A 22342-nucleotide genomic window follows, 5' to 3' on the forward strand; every position below is an offset into this window, starting at 1 on the left:
TCCAATGGAACTTACTCCTGGTTAAGTGTGCATAGTCACTTGCTTTGGAAGAACTCTCATTGATTTTAATGGAGCTTAATTCTGAGAAGCCATGTATAGAATTGCCCCATGTATAGAATTGTAGAGTTAGAAGAAGCCTATAAGGCCATCAAGACCTCAATGCAGAAATCCACCTTAAAGCGTACCTGGCAGATGGCTGTCCAGCTCTTGAAGGCCTCTAGTGTGGAAGAACCCACGACCTCCCTAGATAATTGGTTCCATTGTCATACTGCTCTAACAGTCAGGGAGTTTTTTTCATCACAACCTTCAGACACTCCATTAAATCCAATGGAACTTACTCCTGGTTAAGTGTGCATAGTCACTTGCTTTGGAAGAACTCTCATTGATTTTAATGGAGCTTAATTCTGAGAAGCCATGTATAGAATTGCCCCATGTATAGAATTGCCCCATGTAGTGTATAACTGCCTATATGTTGCCTTCTAATGGTGCCCCAAATGTACCCTAGGAAGTGGGCTGTGTGACTTTTCCCACCCCAGCTATCAGATTTCTCCCTAGGATGCAAAGAGAAGTTTGTGTCTAATGTTTATGCTTAATACAAGAGGAAAAATAGAGGCTGAGTTTTAGCTTCTCCAATTCATAAATCAGAGAGAGAGAGAGAGAGAGAGAGAGAGAGAGAGATGATTCAGGAAGTTAAGCAGGTACCTTGTGAATGCCAGTAAGGCACACATAGACATTTGAGTCCTGGATGAATGGAGATTCGAGTCTGAAATGGGATGCAATGAGATGTCTAATGTGTGTTCCTATTCACGAAATGCCGGTGTTTCCTCTGTCATCCTAGGTTCACCCTTTCCTGAGAAACCCCCAGTTTTACAATACTTCCATCATAGATGGAATATATTTGGACAAGAATGGAGAGCTGGTGGTCAACTTTGACATGGTCAACTGGATGGTGCTTCCAAATAAGTCAGTGCTTAGACTCAAATTTGGGAGTATGCAAAGACGGGCATCTGCTGACATCAAGTTCACCATTGACCAGGCTGCCACTGTGTGGCCCACATGGCTCAACCAGGTGGGGGAAACCATTTATTTTGTCTCATTACATTGACCCCCCCCCCCAGCTAGCTGTCATGTGCTCTGCATGGGAACAGCTTTGAAGTGAGCTTGGTACATTCATAGAAACCCAGGAAGGTGCCTCCTACAGACCCTTGTTCCATCTTGGGCTGCTCCCAGATACTGACCTTGGATCCAACTAGACTAATTCTGTCAACATTTTTTGTGAACCGCCCAGAGAGCTCCGGCTATTGGGACGTATAGAAATGTAATAAATGTAATAAATAAATAAATAAATAAATAAATAAATAAATAAATAAACAAACATTGACTGTCCAGGATTTTCAGTCACATGCTGTTCCTACCTTGTCTGGAGATCCCAGAGGAAGTCCCCCTGTCCACTTTCCTGAAACCATGAATTATTTTCAACACCTCTATGATGTCTCCTTTTACGGACCTTTTTTCAAAGATAAACAGCCCTGAACATGCAACATTTCCTCACTGGGGGTCTTGCTCCAGTACCTTGATCTTTTAAACTGCCCTTTTCTGTTTTAACACTATTTTTGATTTCATGGATCCAGCTTTTCCTGACTTCCATCAAGGTTAAACGTAGTTGAGCCAATGTCTTAGAGAAACCATTATTTATGACAGAAGATTCCAACACAATTAGTCCTACACATCTTCCTTGATGTTCCTTATCTCTATGCTTGCTAAGCCCCTGCCCCAATCCAGGTGCGTGGAAAGCTGTCGCCCAGGATTCAGGAAGGTGGCTCAGGAAGGAAGGCCCGTTTGCTGCTACGCCTGTTCTCCCTGTGAGGAAGGGACCATCTCCACCCAGGAAGGTGGGTGAGTCTGGGGAAAGGGCAGCCCATGAGGAGGAGGCCCAGCGAGAGATTTTCAGTGAAAGTTTTTAAAAAGACATTTCTGATCATAGAATCATAGAATAGTCAGGAAGCTTTTCCTGATGTCCAGCTGGAGTCTGGCTTCCTTTAACTTGAGCCCGTTATTCCGTGTCCTGCACTCTGGGAGGATCGAGATGAGATCCTGGCCCTCCTCTGTGTGACAACCTTTTAAGGATTTGAACAACCTTTTAAGTATTTGAAAGTATTGATCTTGGTTCCTTTCTTGCAATATCGTAATGTATGTCACAAAATGAGTTTCAATAAATAACCTTGAAGGATGGCGACAGATAATGAATGGAGCAAGGATCAACACCACCTGACCTTAGAAACACTCATTATCCTCTGCGTTTAATACAACTATTTAGTAGACTTATGTTTCAGCACATGAATAACGAGATGTTCTTTGTTCACTCAGGAGAATGTTGGGACCTGGCATTAAGTGAGTGTGTGCCTTAGAATATTTCTGAACACCACAAGGATCAAAACTTTTTTAACAAATAGAGTTTATTAATCATGTCTACAATAAGTGCATGAACAGGAAAATGTTCAGGGTTTGTTCTTTGAGAAAAATGAAGGGAAAGGGGAAAAGACAGTGATATCACAATTTTATAATACTTTTTTCTATGTGCTGAATCCATTGATAAACTGATTTGTTTCTAAACTGTCATTTTTTCACTTTTTTTTTTTAAAAAAAATTCTCATGGAATATAATTTAATTTCAGTCAATTGTTTGCTGTTATTATTAGTTTTTAAAGAAATGATTAATGTTTCTCAGTTGCTGAAAAGGGATTGCTGGTCATCACACCAATTTGTGGTAGCCAATTCCATAGATGTATTATGGGGTGATGTTGTGTTCTAGTATTATGTATCATCTAGTAAAAATGTCTACCTGTCCACGTACTCCACACCTGGCATAATTTTGTACACAACTGTTATTAGAAATTAACATTGCTTTTATAATTCATCTTGTCAAACTTTTTTCTTTTGTTTTGTTTGTTTATGATATGGACAGAAAATCACAACGCAACTATCAGGAACAAAACAAAAGAATATTTCTGAGAATCTGCTACGAGTATCCCTGACAGAGTAGGAGATGGGAAAATGAATGACTCAACATACAGTATTTAAAACCACTCCCATAACCTTACCTCCTATTTAATATTCAGATCAGAAGCAGAACGTTGCTTGTTTTTTCACTCCTGATGGAAGAGACTTGCAAAGAGTCCTGAGCTGCTGTAAATGAGAACAAATGTGACATTTGAAGCTTAAAAACCAACAACACCTGTTATCTGTTATCTTGTTTGCTCTGCGTTGCTGCAATGAAGTACAGATTTTCCAGTTCTTTTTTTTTAAAAAAATCTTTTATTATTTTCCAAACACAAAATCAACCAAAAGAATGAAAAACAAAATAATGAAGTTAAAGGAAGCCAGATTCCAGCTGGACATCAGGAAAAACTTCCTGACTGTTAGAGCAGAACGACAATGGAACCAGTGACCTAGGGAGGTTGTGGGCTCTCCCACACTAGAGGCCTTCAAGGGCAGCTGGACAAGACATCTTTCAGGGATGCTTTAGGGTGGATTCCTGCATTGATCAGGGGGTTGGACTCGATGGCCTTGTAGGCCCCTTCCAACTCTGCTATTTGTGGTAAGAGCCCCCAAATTGGTCTCTCTCTCTCTCTCTCTAGGAACGTGTCTAGCCGCCGGAACCAAATAACAAAGACACGGGGTAAGATCAAAGCCTTGGCTTTATTTCCGCAGCGAAAAGACTGCATTCCTCAAATTTAGGAACAGCAGTCCTGAATGCTTCAAATCCAGGACTTTTATACTGTGTGGCAAACAAGTTACATCATATTTAGTTATACAGTGGCATGCTTGGGTATATTTCCACAAGAAGTCCATAGACTAACATTGCAGCCACTGCCCTTAGCAGAAGCCCACTGTGTATTGTTTGTTGACTGAGCAAACTGGGTCTTTCCAGATAACGTGCTTACCTCTTGGCCCCAACTGTATACGTGGTCTCTTAGCTTAGGCTGCATGTTTGCCTTACTGCTTGCCCTCTGATAGAGAACAGTTAGCTGTTAGTTAACTATTATTTATATCAATCCTCCCTTTTGATCCGTCAGTAATTCCTTACTGATAGGGTCACTTATTGCGAGGTTTCCACACAGGCTTGGCCTCTTTCAGGCCATTCTCTTAATTTTGCTTATTTGTCATTTTCTGATGTGGAGACCATCATATAAGCATGAGATATAACAGCACTGGAAATTAGTTTCTGAACCATAGGTACTATACATGGTGCAAAGCAACAAAGCACAAGCATAATAACAATCACAAACATCATAAAAGCTCTTTTTAGTTCAGTCAAATTGGGAAGCCAAGATTGTCCTGACCTTGTGCAATAACTTCTAAAGATGTATCAATGCTTCTTTTGACACATTTGGAGGGCAAAGACATCACCTACATCAGTGGAAGTAAAGTACTTAGATAACAACAACCAGTCCAATTCGCTGGCAAAACTTTATAAGCATATTGCCTACATACCCACCATAAAAATCCTGGGTTCTATGAAGCTGAGCAATCATTGTAACTAAAATGATACTGCTCAGACTGCTTTTCAGATTTATTCTATTCTTTTCCCCAGGTACTAAGGTTTTGCTGGTAATGCGTCCATCCTAAGGTACAGCAGTGTAATTCTCACAATTCTAAGTTCCTTCTTGGGGTGCTATAACTTAGGGGTGTGCACGGACCCCCCGCTCCGCTTCACTTCCAGATCTGCGATTTTTGGATCGGGCTGCTTCGCCCCCCCCTGCTCTGCCCATTTCCTCTCCGCTCCGCTCGGAGCTCCGGATCCGGATCAGAGCTCCGTTTCCTCCCCCATAGGCTTGCATTGAAAGCTAAAAAAGTAAACAACTTTTTTTTGGTTCAAGTTAGAAACCTCACATTTGGCACCATGACACCTCATGGGGGTATACACATGCACGCCAAGTTTCAAGGGAATCCCATCATCCCCTGATTTTGGGGGAATTTTTGAAAATCGGGCACCCCATTCAGACCCCTTTCCATAGCTCCGTCAATTTGCACGCTAAAAATCTCAAACTCGCCACCATGAGAGCTTATCCAGGGACACACACGCATGCCCAGACTCAAGGCAGTCCCATCATCCCCTGATTTTTGGCGCGGCTCTAACCTCTAACGCACCACCCATAACCCTAAGTCACACCCCTTTCGATAGCTCCATCAATTTGCACGTTAGAAACCTCAAACTCGGCACCATGATAGCTTATCCACGTGTCCACATGGATGCCAAGTTTCAAGGCAATCCCATCATCCCCTGATTTTTGGGGAATTTTTGAAAATCGGGCACCCCATTCAGACCCCTTGGGATAGCTCCGTCAGTTTGCATGTTAGAAACCTCAAACTCACCACCATGATAGCTTATCCATGTGTCCACATGGATGCCCAGACTCAAGGCAATCCCATCATCCCCTGATTTTTGGCGTGGCTTAACTCACCCCTAATTGTCCCATTCTACAACTACGTCAATTTGCACGTTAGAAACCTCAAACTTGGCACCATGATAGCTTATCCACGTGTCCACATGGACACCAAGTTTCAAGGCAATCCCATCATCCTCTGATTTTTGGAGAATTTATGAATATCGGGCACCCCATTCAGACCCCTTGGGATAGCTCTGTCAATTTGCATGTTAGAAACCTCAAACTCGGCACCATGATAGCTTATCCATGTGTCCACATGGACGCCCAGACTCAAGGCAATCCCATCATCCCCTGATTTTTGGCGCGGCTTAAACTTTTTAACTCACCCCAAATCAAGTCCCATTCTACAACTACGTCAATTTGCATGTTAGAAACCTATCCTTTGGTCCCATGACAGCTTACCCATGTGTCCCCATGGACACCAAGTTTCAAGACAATCCCATCATCCCCTGATGTTAGGGGAAGTTTTGAAATTCGGACACTCCAGTATGTCAGGGATTTAAAGTTGCAATGCAGACAGCTCAATGGGGCCAGTTCAAAGGAAATCCCAACATGCCTCTTCTCATGATGACTAATAAAATATTAATACTACTACTAATATGTATAAGAAGAATAAAATATTAATACTACTAATAATATGTATAAGAATATACTATATACTACTAAGAATATGTATAGGAATATAATAATATGTTTAAATGTAGGGAAATGGGACAAGAAGTGTGTGTATGCATTCCCCAAAATGCTCAATCTGTGGCTGTTGCACTTCCCAAAAGCAGTGCACACACAGCACACTCACCGTCCAAGTTACACAGAGAAGAAAAAGAGAATAATATTTTTTTGGTATTTTTTTGTATATAGATAGAAGGAAACACAATCAGGATTTAAGAGATGGGAGGTGGGGAAGAACCAACCAAACACTACTACTAATATGTATAAGAAGAATAAAATATTAATACTACTAATAATATGTATGAGAATATACTAATATATATACTACTAAGAATATGTAAAAGAATATAATGATATGTTTAAGAATATTACTAATAAATGTAGGGAAATGGGACAAGAAGTGTGTGTATGCTTTCAAAAGAAAGCTTTCACAAAAGCAGAACAGTCGGGGGGGGGGGGGCAACCAACCCAACCCACCAAACACACACTCCAAAATTTAAAAATAAAGTTTATATTAAATCAAAGTAAGGGAAAAACACAGAGCAAACTAAGCTAAAAGTCAGAAAGAAGCAAACAAACACACGTGCCAAGCTAAAATCCTAATCTATCTCCAAAGTACACAGCAGCAGCTCACTAAGTAGACCCTCTCCCAACAAACGCTAAACCCACAATAGGCTGAGAGCTCTCTGACTGTGAGGGTGACTCTGGCTTAATCCCCGCCTCAAACGCTGGGATTGGAGGATGATGCTTCATGAGGTGATCAATTCTCATCAGGACTGGGAGTTGAATGTGCCTGTCATCGCTTCAATAATCCCCGCCGCGCCGCAGCCGGTTTACCCTATCATTTGTATGTAAATGTACCCGATTTTTTTAAAAAATATTGCACGTGAACCACAGGACACAGAAAGTTGAGAGTAGTCTCAAAATGACCCCCATCCATGACTCTCTGAGCACAAGAATTTTCAGAACGATAGCTTAAAAAACAACCCAGTATCCCCAATTCTTTTCCTCAATGCAATCCTATGGGCGAAAACCGCCGTTTGACCCATGCTGTCCATTTGTTTACCTGATTTTTAAAAAATTCTAGCACGCGACCCGCACGACGCAGAGAGATGAGAGTAGTCTCAAAATGACCCCCATCCATGACTCTCTGAGCACAAGAATTTTCAGAACAATAGCTTCAAAAACAACCCAGTTATACGCGATTATTTCCCGCAATGCAATCCTATGGCGAAATGTTTTCAAGATGGCGATCGGAGCGCTCCGCCTGAACTAGGAGCTCCGAAAAATGGCCGCTTCTCTTCGCCTTGCTTCTAGGGGTCCGCGGTCCGCTTCTACTCCGCCTCTGGGTAAGGCGGAGCAGGCCAATTCGCTACTGCTTCTCCGCTCCTAATCGGAGCGGAGCACATGCCTACTATAACTTGTGTGCTCCAGATTTCATGGCAAACAGAAGATCTTACATTTATACTGCTTTCCTTCTTTTCTTTTTGCATAACATAGAGACCTCCCTTTACAGGGAACACTGGAACACGCCATGAATCATTCATTTTTCATTGCTTTGAAAGCTGCAGGCCATCTAATAGGGGCAGTTAGACACAGGCATATCGCTAGCAGGTAAATGCCAGCCACAAATATGCCCTGGAACTTTTTCATGACTTCTTAAAATCTGGGGCTTCCAAAAAGTTGCTAATTCACAGTACAAGGATTTCTGGAATAGTAAGTTCCTTTTGGGAATTTCCCCACCATTTCCCTAGAATTGGACGTGCCCACATTATCAGGATAGTCTGAAAGATACAAAGACAAGTTAGCAAGTATTTCATCTACAATTACTTTTCTTCTTAAATTTCAACTTTAGTGGATCAATGTGATGGACATATCCCACCTCCCACTCTGGAGCTAGTTTGTAATAAACCACTTTCATGAAGTCTGGCCAACTATTAAAGGCTTCATCAGCACAGTTCGGATTGTTGACCTTATTCCACCATTCAGACAAATTATGCAATTTTGAGAAATCGCTTAAGTCTTGGTTACAGTTGCGGGGAAGAACCTGTTCCTCCTCTGTTTCTTTTTCTGGCCCTGCTTCGTCCGTGGGGTCCGTGGTAGGGCTAGCAGTGCTGTTCCTTGGTGGCGAGAAGTCCTCAGTTTCATCCCCCCCTACTGCTGTAGGGTCAGAAAGACCTTCTTCCCCCCCCCCCCCCCGGAACACTGGGTATAGTGTATCCAAGCTGATTTTCCTTCTACTTTCAGGGCGGTGTGGGTGGTCAGCAGCACCAGATGAGGTCTGATCCACTGGTCTTGGGGTTTCTCAGCAGTGGAATTCTTTACATAAACGTCATCTCTGGGTTGAAAAGTATGCGCAGTAACATCAAGGAGTAAAGCTTGAGCGTCTCCGACGTACCTCTGGATTTTCTGGTATTGCGTCTGGAACTTGATAACATAAGCTGTTAGATCTTCATCCCCCACCCCCATCAGAGCCACATAGGGCCTTGCATATTCTCTTCTTACTGGAGGGGGGCTACCAAACAAAATTTCATAAGGAGATGGGCTTAAAGGCTGCCTGGGAGTTGTCCTAATAGATAGGAGGACTAAAAGCCAGGCAGTAGGCCAACTCAGGTTGGTTGACTTACAAATCTTAATTAATCTTCACACAACTGTACAATGTGTTGAACGATCTGGTGAACACTTGGGAAAAACCACTTCCTTGCAATTGTTCATGCCCGCCCCATAGCCCCCACATAACCTGTAAAGGATGTTGTTGCACAACGATTCTTAGGCAGCATCAATCTCTCATCCGGCATCGCCTACTTTTGTCAATATACCAGCTTGCTTTCATATCTTTCTCTTCGCTGGAGGGTCCAAGTCCCACCACGACTGGAGTTTAGTTGGCTCAGAGGCATCATCATCATCAACAACAACAACAACAAACAGTTTATTGCAGTCAATAGACCATTTAAGAGGCAACATCAAAAATCAGTTTTCTAGCAGCTGTGATTAAGCCATTCTCTATCCAAAGTGCTCTTGTATGGTAACACCCTCCAAGAGGCATGTCTGCTGTGAGGGCCCTGTCTTTGGCATGGAGATAAACTTGAGTGAGAGCAACCAGCTTAATAACTCTGAAACAATAACTCTAGTTAATGAAACAACAGCAAAACCAGTCTTCCAGGCAGGGCCGGTGCCGGACTATTTTGCACCCTAGGCAAGGTGAGCTACTTTCACCCCCACCCACCCCAAAAAATGCCAACTTTGATTTTTAAGAACGGATGTTTCCTGGAAAAAATAAGACGCCCAAAACTTGAAACTGCTAAATTTATTTTAAAGTGCAAGAAATACGTCCTGCCGATTATAGCAAACAAATTGGAAAGGAACGTCTATGGGTCTAAAATGCATTATTTAATAGGAATATCACCTCCAAATCATCCCCCCAACTCACACACGCGTGAATACATGCATTCACTCAAAGACCCCATGCACCCCATTCACATTCCGAAAGTCCAAACGTGAAGCCACCTACCCCCACCCCAGCGTCCCTGGCTTCGCTTCGGTGGGTGAGATGGCGCCCCGCAACCGCTGAAGCGCTGCTCTGGTAGGGCGGCTTCTGGGTGGCTTCCAGGCGGAAGTCTGAATGTGGAGCCGCCCCCTCACCCCAGCATCCCTGGCTTTGCTTTGGCTGTGTGGGCGCAGGGTGGGGCGCCATCTCGCCCGCCCAGGCCCAGCTGAATCCTTGGGCTGGGCTGGCTCACAGCCAATGCGCGTGAGTACTGCACTGTGCCCGGCGCCCCTCTTAGCTTGGCGCTCTAGGCGGCCACCTGAGTGGCCTCTATAGTAGCACCGGCCCTGCTTCCGGGTTCCCTCAACCATCTTAGAGAACTTATCCACAAACCAGGTGAATCCGGAATCAGGTGAAGGAATGTCTCTCAAGTCATCTCGAGGTATTTGAACTTTTCTGATAAGAGATTCACAATCATGGGGCAGTTCATCATCCTGTTCTGATAACAAGGTAATAAGGTTTAACACATCTCAAAATAGTCAATTTTGGTCTTTGCATTAACATAATTTCATACTTGATACATCTGGCATTTATAAAATGTTGAGTGTTCTTCTGAGTGAGTAAATCCGCAACTGCATGGGGTATTCATAATTGAAGAGGATAACCCAACACAATGTCCTGTACTTTCTCCATTATCAGTACTGCCGCGGCTACGGTCTGGAGGCAGGAGGCATAGCCTTGTGCCACACTGTCCAACTGTCCAGAATAGTATCAAATTGGTCACCGTTGTGGACCTAAATATTGGCACAAGACTCTAGAAGTCACACTTTTCTTTTTATGTACAAACAATAATAAAAAAATGGTTTTGTATAATCAGGAAGGCCCAATGCTGGGGCTGATGCCAGGAGGTTTTTAACTTGCTCCCAGACTTGGGAATCAAGTTTTGTCCATACAATTTCTTCTGGGGCAGATACTTTAGTTTTTTTCTCTAACCATGGTTTTACAATTTCTGAAAAACTTAGGTCAACCAACACTCTAATTGCGTCTTCCTCTGGTTCAATTCCACCATACATTGTAAGACTGAGGGAAAGCCTTGCCATAAAATTGGCTGATAATTCTGTTTTTTGTTTGTTTTTGAACCACATTCTTGACTCTGGACCAATTTAACAATCTTTTGACCCATACGTTTTAGAACTTGTAAGACCCTGTTTTAATAATCTATAATGATAGTTAAACGAACTGGCTCTTGTGGGTTAAATGCTGGTGCAGGGTCTGGATAAACATTCAAAACAGGGCTTGGAGCAACTCCTATGGGATTCTGTTGCAAAAATTTAAACAAAGGATTTTTCCCTTTCTTTTTTTCCTCCTAAAACCAATCTGAGATCTCTTAAAACATTTTAATCAGATAAACCAATAAGTGGCCAAGTTTTCAACACATAACAACACATAACAAAACCAAGCACTTTTTCCTTCAATTCTGCTGTTCCAGGCAAGTGCCCCACATCCCATTTTTTTACTCATTACATCAAGGGGACCCCGTTGGGATGCTTTAACCTCCCCCCCTTTCGTCCCGCTTAGAACCTGAGAGCGTGGCCCATGTATACCTTTCAACATTTTTATGGCCTAATCACTCACACCAAGATGGACTATTAATAACCTGAGAGCGTGGCTTATGTGTACCTTTCAACATTTTGCTCAATCGCTCATTCCAGGGTGTGTCTTAACTGAATTTATGATCTTACCCTACTTTATTGGAGTGGCCTTGGTTGAAGCTCACCCGTCCTGCCCGGAGTAGAAGAACCCAATAGGTTAACTCACCTAGTGCCGGCTGGGTCAGTTCGGAACCGAGCGGGGCGCGGTGAACAATAGGCTAGACGGCTCCTGGCTGGCTCGCCAAATTGTGGTAAGAGCCCTCAAATTGAGCGCTCTCTCTAGGATCGTGTCTAGCTGCCGGAACCAAATAACAAATAGACACGGGGTAAGATCAAAGCCTTGGCTTTATTTCCACAGCAAAAAGACTGTTTCAAATACAGAAGCAGTCCCGAGTGTTCGACTACTCGGAGATTTTATACAGTCCGCAAAACAAGTTACATATTAGGTTATACAGTGGCATACTTGGTTAAATTTCCACAAGAAGCTACCAGCATTGGAGCTGCTGCCCTTAGCAGAAACCCATTGTGTATTGTTTGTTGACAGAGCAAACTGGGTCTTTCCCGATAACGTGCTTACCTCTTGACCGCAACTGTATACGTGGTCTCTTCGCTTAGGCTGCATGTTTGCCTTACTGTTTGTCCTCTGATAGAGTACAGTTAACTGTTAGTTAACTATTATTTATATCACTTCCAACTTCACGAACTTCATTCTGGAGGGATCTAATTAAATGAGCGGTGCTGTAAGAACATTCTAATGTTTATGAATTTAAAATGAGAATGGGAACAGTTTCTTTTTATAATTTTGCTTTGGACAGTTGACTATTATTGTATTTGTTGACTATATTTGTTGATTATAAGCTTGTTGTACAATGCAAAATAATTAAATAAAATAAAATTTAAAAGAAAAGAAAAAGAAAAGAAAAGGCCCATTTATAGCCGACTCCATAGGGAAGGCTTTATTCCTTCCACCCTTATGACAGCCACCATGTCAGGGGAAGGGAGATAGCCTTCCTATGGAATCCATCCCAAACAGGCCCTTTCTGAGGCTTTGCGATGGGGGCATGCTAGGTGGGCAGGGGCACTTTTCCAGAGTCCCGGAGAAGCACCCCCTCACCCGCTTTTGCATGCTCCCATTGTGGGGGCCCAGAAAGTGCCTGTCTGGGGCAGACTCCGTAGGAAAGGCTTTTCTTTCTTTAAAAAAACCTAGTATGGACTGTCCCCAGCCCTAAGGGATTATAATTAAGGAAATAGTTTAATTATAATTATAGATTATAATTATAAACAGATTATAATTATAAATAGTTAAATTATGGAACTCACTGCCACAAGATGTAGTGACGGCCACCAATTTGGATGGCTTTAAAAGGGGGTTGGATACATTCCTGGAGGAGAAAAAGACAATCCATGGCTACTAGCCCTGATGGTTGTGTGCTAACTCCAGTATTCGAGGCAGTAAGTCTGTGTGCACCAGTAGCTGGGGAACATGGGTGAGAGGGTTCTATTGCACCCATGTTGTACTTGTGGGTGTGTGAAAAGGATGCTGGAGCTGTTGGACCTTTGGTGTGATCCAGCATGGCCTTTCCAATTTTGTAATGTATATTACAAAATGGCAAACATTAAAATGTGCCAGTAAATCTGTGCTCTTCTCCTTCCCAAGGAAACCAAGTTTTGGTTGTGTGCTACCTCCAGTATTCGAGGCAATAAGCCTGTGCGCACCAGTTGCTGGGGAACATGGGTAGGAGGGTGCTGTTGCACCATGTCCTGCTTGTTCATCCCTGGACGATGGCTGGTTGGCCCCTGTGTGATCAGAGTCCTGGACTAGATGGTCCCTGGGTCTGATCCAGCATCAGGGCACTAATAATGTTCTTAATTCTGGGAGCAGGCTAGAGCAATTGTAATTGTGTTGGAGACTGTTTGTTTATTTACATATTTTTACACTGTTCTTCAGCCAAACAAAGTCTAATAATTAATAAAGATTAATAAGGTGATAGGCCCTTCATTCAAGTTTAAAGTTTAAAAGATACAACACAAAAGTAGAACACACACACAGTTCTTAGTTTCAACATTCATATAGATGTTCTTTCTGGCTGGGAAGTGTTCCTTCTCTAGCTGACGTATAGGGCTAGGTTAGCCTCCCCCTTGCTGTGATATTTATTTATTTATTTGTTTGTTTATTTAATTACATTTATATACCGCCCCACAGATGAAGCTCTCTGGGCGGTTTACAACAATTTAAAATAGTAAACATTAAAAGTATACAAAATTTAAAAACCATCAAAAGCATAAGAAAATAGTATAAAAACAACAATATCCACTTAAAAACAACAGTTCTGGGGTCTGTTAAAAAACAAACTTAACGTTGTTAAATGCTGTTAAAATGCCTGGGAGAAGAGAAAAGTGTTGACCTGGCGCCGAAAAGATAACAACGTTATCTGGCAGGGCAGGGTGGGGGGCAGCCTTTGACAGCTCCTTGGCTTCCTATTAATCTCTATTTTAACTTTCAAGCCCAGCTAAAAATAAACCTTGACTCCCTAAAGCTGAGGTGGAGCTAATGTTTGATGGCTCTTTTTTAAAAACAACAACAAAAATTATTTATTTATTTGTTACATCCTGCTCTCACAACCCGGTGAGGTTAAGTTAGGCTGAGGGTCAGTGTCTGGCCCAATGTCACCCAGTAAGCTTCATGGCTGAGTGAGGAAGAGAACCCTGGTCTCCTACACTTTAACAACTACACCATCCTGGCTCTCCTTATGATAAAGCATCACACGCTGGAGGAGGTTCAGAGGAGGGCAACCAGGATGATCAGGGGTCTGGAAACAAAGCCCTATGGGGAGAGACTGAAAGAAACGGACCTGTTTAGCCTGGAGAAGAGAAGATTGAGGGGAGACATGATGGCATGCTTCAAATATGCTGTTGGCTCTTCTCTTCTCACTGTTGGCTCTTCTCGATCCTCCCAGAGTGCAGGACACGGAATAACGGGCTCAAGTTGCAGGAAGCCAGATTCCAGCTGGACATCAGGAAAAACTTCCTGAGTGTTAGAGCAGTATGACAATGGAACCCATGACCTAGGGAGGTGGTGGGCTCTCCCACACTAGAGGCCTTCAAGAGGCAGCTGGACAGCATCTGTCAGGGTTGCTTTAGGGTGGATTCCTGCATTGAGCAGGGGGTTGGACTCGATGGCCTTATAGGTCCCTTCCAACTCTGCGATTCTATGTTTTTATGAAATGGATGTCTTTTATATCCAGACTTTATAATCTCCATCCAAGATCATGGATGTTATTCAAGGCCCAGACAGTGGGTTTAGGGGAACCCATCTCCAAGTCATCCTCTAGCAGCTCCACCAGGTAGATGGTTGGGCAGTGGGTTGGGTGGTACATCAAGAGAAGAGTTGTCTCTGTCTTGCCAAATCTCCTGGGGCACTTTGTCATTGAGCAGGGGGTTGGACTCGATGGCCTTATAGGCCCCTTCCAACTCTACTATTCTATGATTCTATGATTCACCCCAGTTGTAGTGCACCGCAACTCCCAACAGTCCCAGCCAACTGGAGGGCACCAGGTTGGGCAAGGCTGCTTTATCTTGTGTATTAAAGCACCTTTATAATGGCTCTGGCCTAATTAACCCTGTCCTGTCCAAACCCCTCCAACTCATACCACTATACACCCTAAAAATATAGCTCAATCCTCTTGTGAATGCACTTGTTGCATGACTGGTTCCCTCAACTCATCTGCCTCCTCCATAATCCATCTAAGAGGAAGAAACCACTTTTGGGGATTCTTTGCAAACATGTTTTCTCCAGCTGTGCACGAAGCCACATTGAGAGTTCAGGATGTAGCAGGGGTGACTTCCCTTCTCTTTATAATTATCAAGATCATGGTGATTTCTTCTACTTCTTCTTCTCACCAAACCTCAAGGGATTGCTCTTAAGACTGCCTTTGACATAAACATCAGAATCAGGAGCAACATGAGGTGATGTTTTGCAAGTGAGCTTGAAAAGACGGGCCTATAAATGCCTCCTCTGCCCCTGAGAGGTTCAGGTGAGGTTCCGGGCAGGTGAGAGGTGTGACGTTTGCTTGCTATCATCCAGTTCGAAGCTTTGGCTGACTGGGCTCCATCTGTGTTACAGAAGCCACAGTCTTGCAAGTGGGCTTTGGCTTCTTTTAATTATTCCTCTTTTAATTAGCTCAGAGGTGTAAGGAGGAGGCTGAACCAGGCATGACACCGATGATTCTACTTTTGCTCCTGCTGCTCCCTGAGGCAACCTGCAGGAAGTTCAAAGCCAAATGCCCCATGGTTTTGGAAAGGCGCGGATTTGGCCCACTGAGCTATCACAAGCCAGGAGACGTCCTCATTAGCGGGGTCACCTCTGCAACGCATCCGAGTTTTTCAGAGGCAGACGTTTTCGACACTCCTCCCCTTACAACGCTGCTTGAGAGGCAAGTGATTGTGTGGTGACTGAGTTACTGTAACTTCACTCTCTACTGTGCTTGCATTGAAACATCTCTTGTGCCCCAAGAGAAAAGAAATGAACCCAGTGCTCTTTCTGGTCCTGAGATGTGAGATTTTGAAGGAAATGTGCCTGCTTTTGGTTGAACAGAACAAAGATGCTACATGTAAAGTTTCATTTTTTGCAATGCCTGCTCTAAAAAACAACCAGAATGGCATGAAATATATATATTTATTAGTGGATGAGTTGATCTCACTGAACCCTTGTTCTCTCCTGTTTTGCAATGACCTTTGGTTCTAAGTAAATAAATATTAATTGATTGATTAGTGATTCTGTTTCTGCTTTAAACCATCACTTTTCCCCAGGCAACATGGGGTTGGATAATGGCATTATGCTTCATTTTATCTCAAGCCCACGTCCTCAGCTGTTGGACAATCTCAGAAAATAATAATAATAATAATAATAATAATAATAATAATAATAATAATATCGATAACCAGAGCTGCTGTTAAATTCAATCTGACCCCTCCTCCCACCTCTGAGAGCCCATGTAATTAAGTTTTCTTTTTAACTGTCCCAGAAATTCTAGGATGTGGGGCTAAACCTGGTCTTGGTCAGAAATGTCAAAGTTGGTGTCAATAAGAAGGCAGTGATTTTGTTAATGCAAAGCCCATTGAGTCAATTCAAGAGGATACCATGGTCCATGGTATCAAAATCTGATGAAATATTGAGCAGAATTAACATTGTTGTACTCCTCTTGTCTCTCTCATGATAAAAGTCACCCATCAGGGTGACCAAGGCTGTTTTGATCCCATGTTGTTGTTTATTTGTTCAGTCACTTCTGACTCTTCATTTCATGGACCACCCCACGCCAGAGCTTTCTGTCGGCCGTCGCCACCCCTAGCTCCCCCAAGGTCAAGTCTGTCACCTCCAGAATATCCTCCATCCATCTTGCCCTTGGTCGGCCCCTCTTCCTTTTGCCTTTCATTCTCCCTAGCATCAGCCTCTTCTCCAGGGTGTCCTGTCTTCTCATTATGTGGCCAAAGTACTTCAGTTTTGCCTTAACTATCATTCCCTCAAGTGAGCAGTCTGGCTTTATTTCCTGGAGTAGGGACTGGTTTGATCTTCTTGCAGTCCAAGGCACTCTCAGAATTTCCCTCCAACACCACAGTTCAAAAGCATCTCTCTTCCTTCGCTCAGCCTTCCTTATGGTCCAGCTCTCGCAGCCATAGGTTACTACGGGGAATACCATTGCTTTAACTCTGCGGACCTTTGTTGTCAGTGTGGTGTCTCTGCTCTTAACTATTTTATCAAGCTTTGTCATTGCTCTCAACCCAAAAAGTCAACATCTTCTGATTTCCTGGCTGCAGTCCAGACCCTGTAGAAACAACTGCACCACATTCTACTCTGATGTCCTGACCCTCTCCTGCCATATCCTCTTCTGACCCAAGTTCCTGGAATAGAGTACCACCTACGTGGGTACCAAGCACATCCTTACCCCACCAAAACTCCCCACACACCTTCAGCACCTGCTCACACCTAAAAGATACCATAGACCATTCAGAAGTTCACACGTTCTATTCATCCAGCCAATCACACACAATCAACCCAGCACAGTCACAAATTTTAGCTTGTGGTTAGGCCACTGGTCACATATATATGACATCTTAGCCGTTCAAACTAACTTTTCTAAACCTAGTTTTTGGAAATGCTTGCGGGTTCAATGAAGAATCATAGAATCATAGAATAGCAGAGTTGGAAGGGGCTTACAAGGCCATCGAGTCGAACCCCCTGCTTAATGCAGGAATCCACCCTAAAGCATCCCCGACAGATGGTTGTCCAGCTGCCTCTTGAAGGCCTTTAGTGTGGGAGAGCCCACAACCTCCCTAGGTAACTGGTTCCATTGTCGCACTGCTCTAACAGTCAGGAAGTTTTTCCTGATGGCCAGCTGGAATCTGGCTTCCTTTAACATGAGCCCGTTATTCCGTGTCCTGCACTCTGGGAGGATCGAGAAGAGATCCTGGCCCTCTTCTGTGTGACTGTAATATCTTATTTCCATTATTATTTGCAGGAAAACAGATCTAATGGATTGGACTATCCTGTCCTTTGCTCTGGCCGTTCAAGAGATCAACCAGAATCCCAGACTCTTACCCAATATCACCCTGGGCTACAACATCTATGACAGCTATTTTGATGCCAGAATGACATCTGGTGCCTTATTAGACCTGCTCTCTCCTGGGCAGGCAAACATTCCCAACTACAGCTGTGGAAAACAGGGTCACACATTGGCTGTTCTTGAAGAATCTGCTTCTGACTTCTCCACACAGATCTCAACCATGTTGGGCATCTACAAAGTCCCACAGGTGAGAATGGATATGGGTGGACCATTGCAGGCTGAGTCTAATTCCAGTCTGCAAATTATTCAGAGGACTGAAAAAGTGGGAAGAGGGACTGGAGACCGAGGCCTTAGCTAGACCTAAAGATTACCCCAGGCAAATGGAGGGGTCTTCCCTGCCTGCTCCCGGGATCCCTGTACCATTTGGATGCACAGGGATGATCCCAGGATGATCCCGGGATATAGGCCTGGTCTAGCCATGACCATCGTTTGTTTTAATAGGGTGACCCTGTGGAAAGGAGGACCGGGCTCCTGTATCTTTAACAGTTGCATAGAAAAGGAAATTTCAACAGGTGTCATTTGTATATATGGAGAACCTAATGAAATACAGTCTTCATCACAGCAGTTAAAGCTGCAGGAGATATACTAGAGTGACCAGAGTTAAAAGAGGGCAGGGCACCTGCAACTTTAACTGTTGTGATGAAGAGGGAATTTCACCAGGTTCCCCATATATACAAGTGACACCTGCTGAAATTCCCTTTTCAATACAACTGTTAAAGATACAGGAGCCCAGTCCTCCTTTCCATAGGGTCACCCTAGCTTTAAAGAGTTGCAAATGATTCAACAGAGTTTTCACTTGCAGTTTAAAACAACCACAACTCTCTTGAACACCGACCCCCATCGCAATCCTTAGATAATCTGTACAGTGTATTCCTGTACAGTGTAAACAGCCCAGAGAGCTTCGGCTATGGGGTGGTATATAAATGTAATAAATAAATAAATACGTAGGTTTTCATATTGACTTCAATAGAACTGACTACTTTGTTTAGGATTTCAGTGTTAGACAACTTCCTTACATTTTATTTAAAAGTAAAAAAAGGGTTGTGAAGAAGTATTTGTGCGTCCATGAGCAGCACATCCAGTTGACTCCACTGCCATAGGAATGAATGGCAGTTAAGGAACAGATTAGATAGTTGGGAATTAAAATTACAAAAAACTTAGATAATTTAGAAAATGAGAATTTAATGAGGTTAAAAAAAGAGGTATTAGAAAAATTGGAAAAATATAAAAGATTAAATCTATCTTGGTTTGGAAGAATAGCATTAATAAAAATGAAGATTTTAGCAAAGATAAATTTTGTGTTTAGGATGTTACCAATAAAAATTTCAGAAGCTGAGATAAAAAGTTGGCAAAATATTATTAATAAATATTGTAACGGAGATAAGAAAGCGAGGGTAAATAAGAATAAATGGTATTTAAGCCAAAAAAAGGGAGGATTGGGTCTCCCAAATATAAAATTATACTATGCAGCAAATATGTTAAGACATATTGTAGAAGCAATTATAGGAGTAGGAGATTTAGATTGGATGGAGGATAAAACTACATGTAATGTAGAGATGAGTTTGGAAAATGTTTTTTTTTAAGGAAGGAGGGAGAAAGTGGGTTGAAAGTATAGATAATCCACTCCTAAGATTTCAATGGGAAATTTGGAGTAAATTTAAAGGGAAGCTGCTTCCGAGCAACTCTCCCTTGTCACCGGTAATAATGTTAAAGAATTTCCCAGAGGAACTGAAGGGTAGATTAAGTAAAATATTAAAAGAGAAAAATAAAATGAAATTAAAGGATTGGTTAAGAGATATAAATACAAGAGAAGATATGGAAGAGCTGTTAAAGGAGAAAAAATTATCTTGGTTAGAGTTTAGGCAATTAGAACAATGGAATAAAAAGTGGATTAAAGAAAATAGAGTTTGTAGAGAAATGACGAAGTTTGAGGAGTTAATAGTAAATAAGGAAAAAGGTAAAGGAGGAAGCATAGTCTTAAAAGGGTTAATGAGCGAAATATATAAAATATTGTTAGAAAAGGGGCTAATGGATAGCTCAGGAAAAACGGTATGGGAGACAGATTTGAAGGTACAAATAGGGCGACAGAGCTGGGAGGGACTGTGGAAACAAAGAGTGTTGAGAAGTATGTCAGTGAGAATAAAAGAGAATTACTTTAAAATTTTGTGGCGGTGGTACCTAACCCCGATTAGATTGAATAAGATAAATAATCAGCATTCAGCAAATTGTTGGAGAGGTTGTGGGGAAAAAGGAACGTATTTACATATGTGGTGGGAATGCAAATATGTACAAAGATTATGGAAGAAGGTGTTTTTTGAAATTGAAGAAATAGTGGGAATGAAAATAGAACAAACACCAAAAATTGCATTACTGTCACTATTTGAAGATTTAAAATGTGGAAAAGAAATTAAAGAATTGATATCGAGTTTGCTGACTGCAGCACGATTGATGGTAGCTAGGAACTGGAAGATTCAGGGGGAATATTGAAGAATGGTATAAAGAAGTTTGGGATATAGCTATTAATGATAAATTGACTTGTGATATTAAGTGGAGGAAAGGTATAACGAAAATAAATGAGTTTGAAGGAATTTGGAAACAGTTCCTAATATTTGTGTTTTCTAAGGGAAGTGGGAAACTGCCAGGGGAAGAAAGTATGAGATTTTGGAAGCAGGAATAGATCCCGAGGTGGAGGGTGCACTTATATGTTAAGAAAGATTATATTTGTAATGATAGGATAGCTTATAGTTAATATTTACTCAATATATATGTACTCAACATTTATTCAATGTATGTAGTATGTTGTGTTGTTGTTTCTTTTTTGTAAGATGTTTATTTTGTGTTTTAAAATAAAAAATTTTTTTTTTAAAAAAAGGAATGAATGGCAGCCATGTGCTTATAGCACAGAAAGTAGAGAGGAATAATTAGGAACATCTTAGTTTTTCGGTGTTCTGTCATAATGAGCTCTCAAAATGATTTTCATCATAAAGCAAAGACCATCAGATAAAGAATGGTTGAGTGGGGTCCCACAGGGATCAGTATTGGGACCAATCCTTTTCAACTTGTTCATAAATGATCTGGAATTAGGAGTAAGCAGTGAAGTGGCCAAGTTTGCCTAAGGCAAAAAATTATTTAGGGTTGTTAAAACACAAAGGGATTGTGAAGAGCTCCAAAAGGATCTCTCCAAGCTGGGAGAGTGAACGTCCAAATGGCTGATGTGGTTTAATGTAAGCAAGTGTAAGGTGATGCATGTTGGGGCGGGGGGAACCCAACTTCAAGTATAACCAGAAGGGATCTGAGCTGGCAGTGATTGAACAAGAAAGAAATCTTGGGGTTGTGGTGGACAGCTCCATGAAAAGGTCCACCCAGTGGGCGGCCGCTGTAAAGAAGGCAAACTCCACGTTAGGCATTATAAGAAAAGGAAATGAGAATAAAACGGCCAGTATCATACTGCCTTTATACAAATCTATGGTGCGATCACACTTAGAACACTGAGTATAGTTCTGGTCACCACACCTAAAAAAGGAAATTATGGAGCTGGAAAAAGTGCAGAAAATGGCAACTGAAATTATGAAGGGGCTGGAGCATCTCCCCTATGAGGGAAGGTTACATCGACTGGGATTGCTCAGCTTGGAAAAAAAGAGGCTAGGGGGAGACATGATAGAGGTGTACAAAAATATGCATGATGTGGAGAGTGTGGATAGCGAGGCATTTTTCTTCAGGACACATAAAAGGAAGTACTTCCTTACACAGTGTGTAAGTAAACTATGGAATTCACTACCACAAGATGTGGTGACGGCCACCAATTTGGATGGCTTTAAAAGAGCATTGGATAAATTCCTGGAGGAGAAGGCTGTCAATGGTTACTACAGTCATGATGACTATGTGTTACTTCCAGTATCTGAGCCAATAAGCATATATAGCTGGGGAACATGGCTGGGAGGGTGCTGTTACACCATGTCCTGCTTTGTTGGTCCCTGGCCGATGGCTGGCTGGTGTGAACAGAGTGCTGGACTAGATGGACCCTTAGTTTGATCCAGCAGGGCTCTTCTGATGTTCTTATGTTCCTTTCCTTGACAGGTCAGTTATTCTTTAATTTCTCGTGTTCTGGGCAATCAAGTTCAGTTTCCACTTTTCTATCCAATGGTCCCGAAAGACCTAACCCAGTACCAGGGAATTGTCAAACTGCTCCTGTATTTTAGATGGACGTGGACCGGTCTCTTTGCTCCAGACACTGACAACGGAGAGAGGTTCATAAGGACCTTGATGCCTTTGCTCCACAAGAATGGTGTTTGTGTTGTTTTCGCACAAACCATCACACAACTGAGTACGAACCTCATGGACTTCCTTCTTGCATCATACCGCAAGTGGACACTCGTTAATGTCTATGTCTATTCTGCAGAGACCAGGTTCTTCTCAGCTGGATTATCCATCATACAACGTTACATTGACTTTGATTTCGAAC

General features: G+C 42.4%; 1 protein-coding gene across 1 annotated transcript in view; it reads left to right on the top strand.

The window, feature by feature from the left end:
- LOC134395823 (vomeronasal type-2 receptor 26-like) overlaps positions 1–22342 on the top strand; it is a 37793-nt gene that overhangs the window by 9843 nt on the left and 5608 nt on the right. The window contains exons 4-5 of the mRNA XM_063121981.1: positions 839–963; positions 1783–1892. Coding sequence (XP_062978051.1) covers positions 839–963; positions 1783–1892 — 235 coding nt within the window. The remainder of the gene's footprint in view (positions 1–838; positions 964–1782; positions 1893–22342) is intronic.

The sequence above is a fragment of the Elgaria multicarinata genome, chromosome 3 (genome assembly GCF_023053635.1).
Source record: "Elgaria multicarinata webbii isolate HBS135686 ecotype San Diego chromosome 3, rElgMul1.1.pri, whole genome shotgun sequence".
NCBI classification, from domain to species: domain Eukaryota; kingdom Metazoa; phylum Chordata; class Lepidosauria; order Squamata; family Anguidae; genus Elgaria; species Elgaria multicarinata.